Source organism: Rhincodon typus, chromosome 15 (assembly GCF_021869965.1).
Source record: "Rhincodon typus isolate 14 chromosome 15, sRhiTyp1.1, whole genome shotgun sequence".
NCBI classification, from domain to species: domain Eukaryota; kingdom Metazoa; phylum Chordata; class Chondrichthyes; order Orectolobiformes; family Rhincodontidae; genus Rhincodon; species Rhincodon typus.
The window spans coordinates 43,093,725-43,102,692 of NC_063346.1; the positions used below are offsets into that span (position 1 = coordinate 43,093,725).

At 43.5% G+C, this 8,968-nt stretch overlaps 1 protein-coding gene across 3 annotated transcripts in view; it reads left to right on the plus strand.

The window, feature by feature from the left end:
• Positions 1 to 1,268: 1,268 nt before the first annotated feature.
• slc6a2 (solute carrier family 6 member 2) overlaps positions 1,269 to 8,968 on the plus strand; it is a 167,448-nt gene continuing 159,748 nt past the window's right edge. The window contains exons 1-2 of one of the 3 annotated variants that reach the window (XM_048605752.1): positions 1,269 to 2,338; positions 3,308 to 3,439. In XM_048605752.1, the coding sequence (XP_048461709.1) occupies positions 2,053 to 2,338; positions 3,308 to 3,439 (418 nt within the window). In that variant the 5' untranslated portion in view covers positions 1,269 to 2,052. Of the gene's footprint in view, positions 2,339 to 2,587; positions 2,701 to 2,859; positions 2,914 to 3,307; positions 3,440 to 8,968 lie in introns of those variants that run through there. The other 2 variants (XM_048605753.1, XM_048605754.1) reach the window with 2 other exon arrangements.

Here is an 8,968-nt window from a genome sequence, read left to right on the forward strand (position 1 = left end):
TGCATGTTAAATCTGTTTAGAGACTACCACCATCTTTTATATAATTCACATAGTGGAAAGCAGGTCGTTGTCCCAACTCTGATCAAGTTTCAGTATTACGTTTGAAAACCTTTTAACTTTTTTTAAAAAAACTTTAGTCCCAAATAGTCCTGATTTACAATTGCCTTTCATAATGGCCAAAGACACATGCAGTAGATTTTCAATATTGGACTACGTGGTGCCTACTGGGGGCCCTCTTGTGGTGCATTGGTAGTGTCCTACCCCTGGACCGAGAGACCTAGGTTCAAGTCCATCTGCTCAAGAAGTGTGTAATTACAGCTCTGACTAGGTCGATGATATTAAAAAAAAAATCGTGCTTTCCCCAGGCGGACACAGTTCATATCTTATCAAAAAGCTGGAAAGCAATGCTTAATATCCAGCAAAAGGAGCGAGACTTTTGCTTGCGTCCGAATTGTGGGCACACTGGGATGTACAGGATTATGGAAACCTGTAACCAAAACCACACGTCTGCATCAATGGGTAAAGGGATAGCAGGGAACACATGGAACAGGCTCGAGGGGCTGATTGGCCTACACCTGTCCCGATGTTCGTATTTAATGTTTGCATTCATTTCTGCATTCAGAGAGAGAAACTGTGTTGAATGCATTTCCGAGTTTCAGCAAAATTCAGAGGACAATATTTGTCAAGTTATGTACAAATCGGAAAAATTGCTGACATTCGTAACCATTCTACATTAGTTCCAAAATCCAACTTCAACCCGGCGCTGGAAGCATTTCAAATCAGAAGCTTGATGCTAACAAGCCCCTCTGTTTTGAGCGTTATTTGTTAGTCTGATTTTCAGACGTGTATCAGACTCATCGCAGTCTTAGGGGAGCTGAATTATTGGAATTAACATTTGTGGTCTGACAGCGAAGTGCTGAGGTTCGATGTGCTCGGAGTCTAGAAGTTCCTGGGAGACCATTGATCTGTCGCTGACTCTCTCTCTCCCACCCAAAGACTGGCCTTAACCTATTCCGTGTGTCGCTTTTTAACGATGATAGCAGAGCCAGTGAAGGCAGGTTTAACGCCGGCTCTGGGTCTCCAAGGGGCTCTGATAAAACTTCACTGGATCGGACCCAGGACAGAGAGCAGATTCTTGATCGCTGCCATTTCAATGGGGCTAGATTTAGATATAAAGATACTGCAGATAAACTGATCATTTCCACAGAATAGTGAAACCCTCCGACCAGCCAGAGACCGATAGCCTTGTTCAGAGTTCCTGGAAAATTTAAGCCATAAATGTTTCCGACAGATAAAGAGGACTCCAACTGGAGGTTGAATAAATTTTAGAATTGAAGACGTTAAGCTGGCAGATGGCTGGAAGTGACTATCGTTAATAAAATAGGTCATCCCTGGTTTTAAAAATAAAAGCAGGTAGAGAGTGGTTAAATGATTTGTGTGCGAGGGTTTTAGCTTGGAAAAGGGGTGTTGTCGAAATGCGATGGGTGGGGAGAACACGGAACATGTAGTCTGCGGGGAATGGACTCGGATTGGGATGGGTTCAGGACATGCAGAAGTCAAGTGGTGGCACTGTTTGGCAAAAAAAAAGACAGACTTCGGACCACGTGAAGCGAGTGGAGCCTGATTTAAAACCTGACATTGAAGATCGGCCGCCGCTCAGTGTCTCTCAAACTTCGGCCGCAAGCAAAAGACTTTTTTTTTATTCTCCTAGGCTGGCTAGGGAGCCCGGTGTGGATAGCGACCGCCTAGCCCCGGCCCTTTTTGTTCGAAAGAAAACACTACAGTGTATGTTGCTGGCTATAGATTAGCATGATGCCTCTACTAAATAATAAAGCAACTGTTTTCATGCTGTTTTCTGCCTGTTCAGCCGGCTGCTGCTAAGGAACTTATTAGCGTGGCTCCATCAGTGAGAGCTGAACCGGCTGCATTTGCCCTCCTTCCGAGGGGAGGGGGGTAGATTGGTGTGTATTTTTTTTTACTTTGGTCCCCACCAGAGCATTCCCACGTTTGTTTTTTTTTTGTGTTTGTTTGTTTGTTTTCCCGCGAGGAGTGATGAATAAGCAAATCCTGCCCGATCGCAAGCTGGCATCTGTTGCTCCAATGAGGGAGTACAGCAGCGTGGACACTAAAGACACGGAGCTGGTGTTGGTGAAGGAACAGAATGGGCTACAGTACACCAGCACTGCCATCATCAGCACTGTGCCCCCAGTGACGGCCGCTGCCCCAGACAGGGAGACCTGGGGCAAGAAGATCGACTTCCTGCTCTCTGTCATTGGCTTTGCCGTGGACCTGGCGAATGTCTGGAGGTTCCCTTTCCTCTGTTACAAGAACGGAGGCGGTAAGTGAGAGAGAACCCTCCGCCCGCTTTCACTTTGACATTGTGCCGATCGCTCCCTTTTTATTTTTTTGGGTTCTGTTTGTAAAAATTTGAAATCCGTGTCACCTGAAGCCAGCCTGAGATTGGAATGAAAAGGGCCAGCGTATTGAAGAACGGGAATGTCAGTGAATCTTAACGCGTCTCGGAGCAAGTGCAGACACTGTAATGCCGAATGGCCTTCTCCTTCTGCTCTGTTACCATTCCGCGACTCCATGACCCACAGACTGTGTACAGCGCGGCGGGTTAAGGCCTCTTGAGGCGCAGTGGTAATGTCCCTATCTCTGGGTTAGAAGAGCCAGACTCGAGCCCTACCTGGCCCAGAGGTGTGTAATAACCTTCTGAGCAAGAAGATAGAAATATGTAAAAGTCGTCTTGTGTCCACCTCCGTTCGCGATTGATTGGTGTCTCAATCAATCTCTCCGTAACTTTCTGAACCTACGCATTCTCATCATTTATCTGTTAGTTGGCAAGGAATCTGGTGAAGAAACTGAACAGCTCCTGGAAGGAAAATAATCTCTCTTCAGATACTGAAAGACGTGTGTGTGTTTTCAGGTCTCCAGCACCCGCAGTTGTTTTGTTTTATATTACTTCGTAAAGGATTGCTCCTTCTTTTGACCCCTTTGCTAATGCTGTATTTTCCTCCGGTACTTTGAATGAATGTCCAAATTTAACCAAGGCAGTTCTCGTTGGGCTCAGCCTGGTGTACGGAATAACCTCACCGGGACAGGGGCAGGCGAACAGTGGGAATGTCTCTCCATCTGATGTTTCATTAAAATGATAGTTTTAACTTTGAGCTCTTTATAGCAAGTCTGACCCGGGCTCAGCGGAGGTTAGTGCACTTAGCAATCCCTGGTTTTAGTAATGCGCTTTTTGATTAGCATTTTCTCACTGCTCCGTGTCTAATCTGTTTGTATTCTCCTTGTTTTATAGGTGCATTCCTTATCCCTTACTTGTTCTTCCTGCTAATTGCCGGGATGCCTTTATTCTACATGGAACTAGCATTGGGCCAGTACAACCGAGAGGGTGCAGCTACTGTCTGGAAAATCTGCCCCATCTTCAAAGGTGGGTACTTATTTGTGTTATCTCACTGCAAGGAGACAGGTCTACTGTAGAATTTAGTAAAAACACCGGTTGGGGGAGAAGGGAGGCTGATTTCCCAGCTCTTTGCAAATCTGGGTGGTTTGTCACACACTATGTGTGCATTACACGCGGATGCACATCCGTATCGATCCAGCAGTGAGGACGAAAGCAGGCGTTAAATAAGATCGGTCTGTGGCTGGCTACTAGGTTTCTGTTAATACTACGCTTTGCGTTGTTCTTGTATTTTCCTTCAGAGTAATGGCAGTAAGTGAAATGTTTCGCCAGGTCGATAACCAGTTCTTCCATGCTATGGAATCTTTCAGTGGGTTCCTGCTGCTCCTCTGATAGAGGCGCGTCACTCCTGCAAACGCCCAGATACACGCACACTTACACACACAATGATATGGTCTAGATTAGGCCGGTGACATTTCACACCAGTATTGCTACTTTTCCTCCTCAGAGTTACGTTTTTGTTTCAATTGAATTAAAGTATCAGAAATTAAAGACAATGCCCACTAATTTGAAATTGACGAAAGCATTGGCTATGGTGCAACCTCCCTTTTGGTCTCGAACCCCTCACAATATTGATCTCGTTGATGAACAAGTCTGGAACTGACAGATCAGAAAAATAAAATCTGCACATAGGTACTGAATAATATGGCCTGTAAGCTTGAGCAAGATTCGTGCAGTTGAAACAGCTTAAAATTTGGATCAGTCCAATTTAAATGATCTCCCTTCATAGAGCAATTTGTCACCCATCTCTAACTGTCATGGAGACTGTGGTTGAGCCATCTTCTCAAACCACTGTAGTTCATCTGTGCATGTGCACCAACAGAGATGGTATGGATTTGGGAGTTGATTTAGTGAAAGATCAGCATGTAGTATTGAGTCAGAATGATGTATGGCTTAGAGGGGAACTTGCAGATGGCAGGGTTCCTATGCATCCATTGCTCTTTGTCCTGTGTGGTAGAGGTCAGGTTTGGAAGGTGCTGTCGAAGGAGCCTTGGGAGTTGCTGTAGTATATCTTCAGGATAGTACATACATGGCACCATGCATTGGTGGTGAAGGGAGTGAAAGTTTTTAAGGTGGTGAATGGGATGCCGATCAAGCAAGCTGCTTGATCAAGTTTTTGCGTGATGTTGGAGCTGCACTCATCCAGACAATTGAGGAATATTCAAACATCCTGCTGACTTGTGCCTTGTAGATGGTGGACAGGCTTTGAGGAGATGAGAGTTGTCACTTGCTACGGAATTCCCATTCTCTGACTTATTTCTTGTAGCTACACTATTTATTGATTTACACTGAATGGCAGAGCAGGCTTGAGGGGTTGAATTGCCTATTCCTGCTCCCATTTCTTTTTTTTTTATATATAGAATCCCTACAGTTTGAAAACAGGCCATTTGGCCCAACAAGTCCACACAGACCCTCAAAGAGCATCCCACTCAGACCTATCCCTGTAACCCTGAATTTCTCATGGCTGACCCACCTAACCTACACGTCCCTTGACACGGAGCAATTTAACATGGCCAATCCACCTAACTTGCACATCTTTTGGACTGCAAACTCTACACACAGTCGCCCAAGGGTGGAATCAAACCCGGGTCCCTGGCACTGTGCGGCACAGAGCCACTGCTGCACTCAGTGATAGTTATGCCATTGCATATGAAGAGGAGGTATCATGTTGGAAATGGCATGACCTGATGCTTGTACGGAGTGAATGTTAATTGCTGCTGTCCAGGCCTAAATGTTGTCCAAGGTTTTCCATGAATTGGCAAGTGCTGGGTTGCTTTCTTTGGAGCAGAGAAGGTTGAAAGGAGGTCTGACTGGAGTGTACAAGATTATGAAGGGCATGGGCAGGGTGAATAGAAGGCAGCTGTTTGCCTTGGTTGAAGAGTCAATAACAGTGGGCTTAATTTTAAAGTGAAAAATAGGAGGTTTGCAAGGAATTTGAGGAAAAACCTTTCCTGCCAGAAGGTGATGGGGTTATGGAATGCACTGCCTGAGAGGTTAGCAAGCAGAGAAACCTCACAACCTTCTCAAAAGAAAATTTGGGTGAGCATTTGAAGTGTCATAACATTCGAGCCTATGGGCCTAATGCGGGGATTAATGTAGGTAGTAGTATATTTTGGTGGAACAGATTTGATCAACTGAAGAGCCTGTTCTGTACCGCATGATTCAGTGACCGCTTCAGTACCTGAGGAGTTGTGATTGGTGCAATCATCGGTGAATATCTCCACTTCTTACCACCTACTGGAAGGAAAGTAATTGAGGAAGCAGCTGAAGATGTTTGAACTTCAGACACTGCCATGAGAATAGGTTGCAACAATCGCCTAGGACTTAAACATTTGGCCACCAACCATGTTCTTTTTTACTGGGTACTGCTCTAGCCAGGATAGAGTCTTCTTCCTTATCCACTGACTTTAATTTTGCCAGAGCTCCTTGATGCCATATGCAGTCAAACATTGCTTTGCCAATGACAATAACTCTCCCTTCCTCTCTAGAATTCTTGTCTTGTCCATTGTTGGACCAAGACTGTAATGAAATGCTGTAATTTTGGTATGGCCCTCGAAGAACCCTGAACCTCGTGTCCGAGAACAGGATGTTGTGGACCAAATGCCACTCGATAGCACAATTGACATCATAGAAACGTAGCCCTTTCTGTGCCATAGGAAATCTATTCAGCCCATTGAGTCTGCATTGACCCTCTGAAGAGCATCCCACCCAAACCCAACCCCCCACTCCATCCCTGTAACCCTGTATGGTGTTTTTAACCATGGCCATTCTACCTAACCTGCATATCCCTGGACACCATGGGGCAATTTTTAGAAAGGCCGTTTGACCTAACCTGCACATCTTTGGACTTTGGGAGCAAACTGGAGCACCCAGAGGGAACCCACACAGACGCGGGGAGAATGTGCAAACTCCATGTAGGCAGGTTAGAATCAAACCAGGTCCCTGGTGCTGTGAGGCAGCAGTGCTAACCACCACTGTGCTGCCCATCCTCCATCCCATTGCTGATGATTGAGACATGGCTGATGGGATAGTAATTAACTCGAATGGCTTTATCCTACTTTTTGTGGACAGGATGTACCTCAACAACTTTTTTTTCAAATTTTTGGATAGATAAAAGTTTGTACTAGAATATCTTTGCTAGGGATTCAGCTAGCCTTGGAACACAAGCCTTCAGTACATAGTCAGAATGTTGTCAGGGCCCATAGTCTTTGCATCATCCAGTGACTTCAGCCATTTCTTGATCTTATGTAGAGTGAATCAAATTATTTGAAGACTGACATCTGTGCTGTTGTAGACCTTGGGAAGTGATTCAGATACATCATCTACTTGGCTGAAGGTGTGTGTAAATGTTTCAGCCTTGTCTTTTGCATTGAAATGGTGGACTCTCCCATCATTGAGAATATCAGTAGGATGTCCTTCTCCAATGAGGTTTGTTGTTCACCACTATTCAGGACTGCTCAACATTGATCAGATGTGTTGGTTGTAAAGTCGTTTAGCATTGCCTATTGCACATTGATTATGCTGTTTTGCATGCAAGAAGTCCTGCGATACAATCTCCTCAGATTGACATGCCATATGCACTAGTGCTGATGCTGCTCCTGACATGCCCTCCTCTGCTCTTCACTGAATCAGGTTTGAACCTTTATCTTGAAAATAATGGTAGAGTGAGGGTCATGACGTTATAAATTAGAGTTCTGTTCTACTGCCATTGATGGTCCTCAGTGCCTGATGGGTGCCCAGTCCTAACTTGTAGATCTGTTCAAAATCTATCCCATTTAGCACCACAGTAGAGTGACACAAAGGAATAGGGGGTATGCACTGTGTGAGAATGGAATTTTGCCATCCCAAGGACTGCGCGAAAGCCTCTCCTACCAATACCGTCATGGACAGGTACATTTGTCAGGCTGAGGACTGGGTCTTTTTATAGTTCTCTCTCTCCACCTGCTGCAGGGCAAATCCAGTATATGTGTCCTTCAGGTAGTGACTAGAGTTAATGTCACTTTGTTTGTTTCTCTCTCCACAGATGTTGCCAGACCTGCCGAGTTTCTCCAGGATGTTGTTTTCATTTCACAACATTAACCTGTTGTCTCACTCTCTTTGAATTGTGATGACAACCATGTTCTGTTAATCAACTTTATGCTTTCTCAACTGCTAATGTGGATTCAATTGTTCTAAATATAACAGTAAATCAGATGTAGATTTGGAAGTTAATAAAAATACTAAAGCCATTTAAAATTAATTGCACTTTTGATAATAGATTTGAGAGATTTAGTAGATCTCAACAATAATTATTCTAAAACAATAATCACAATCAGAATTAAATCTCTTGTGGTAATGCATACCCTTGCCTTTTGACTATTAGTGAAACAATTTCCAAGAAATATGATATCCAGTAGATAAGTTTCAAATAACCATTCAAAAACAACCTTAAAAGTCTGGAGCCAAAACCAACAGATAAAGCAGTTGGCCAACCCAATCCCTTCTCTATCTGCAGATTTGAGTTAGAATATAGAGTTATGAGTTATCAGATCACCTTACTCAATAGGAAAATTGTTGGCTTCATTTGTAAACTACCAACTACTATCTATGTTCAAAGTGATACTTCTCGTCTAAAGTTAGGATGAGCAATCAGACTTCTTGTTCTGGAGGTCTTTTCCTTAAAGCTCCCTGCCAAAATACCAAATATAAATATTGGACAGGCAGAGACCAGCTGAAACCCAGATCATATAAAACTGGATAAATGTCCATCTTATCACCCACAGTCTGAATATTCTGAATCCTGAATTCGGAACTGATCTCTCCTCAAATTGAACAACACTCAGCACCTTGTGGCATAGGATACAAAAGCTATCATTTGGCCAAGAGCTTGAATCAAAGTTCGAGTTTGAGGTGTTTAGTGTTATATTGAAAAATTCATGTATACTTCCAGGGTAATTAGATATGTGCAAGTCAGATAATGAAATTTGAATAGTTGTTAATATATGGGGACATTCCTTTTGTTAATTAGAAATGTACTCATTTATTTATTAATAGACATGCTCATCAAAGCAATGAAACCATTGATATTTAGTGTGTGCAATGTTTTGGAGTATTCAAGACTACTTTTTTATTTATTAGGGATGCAAGTTACACACCTAAGTTTTAAGTACCATGTCTTCTGGAGTATACTGTAGCTAGTTATCAAAGTGAATCCTTCCTCAAATGTTTAAACAGATTATTCTAGTCTCTAGAAACACTTTAACTCATTGCTGAATATTTTGCTTGTGGTAAATTTTCTGTTTCAGTACCTCCTGATACTTTGGAGGGTAAATGTAGGTTGCAGCATTGAGTCCCAGCCTTGGAATTTCAAAACTGACAAGAATCCTTTCTGAGGTAGTAGGAACTGCCGATGCTGGAGAATCTGAGATAACAAGGTGTAGAGCTGGATGAACACACTGCAGGCCAAGCAGCATCAGAGGAGCAGGAAAGCTGACGTTTCGGGTCGAGACCCGAAACGTC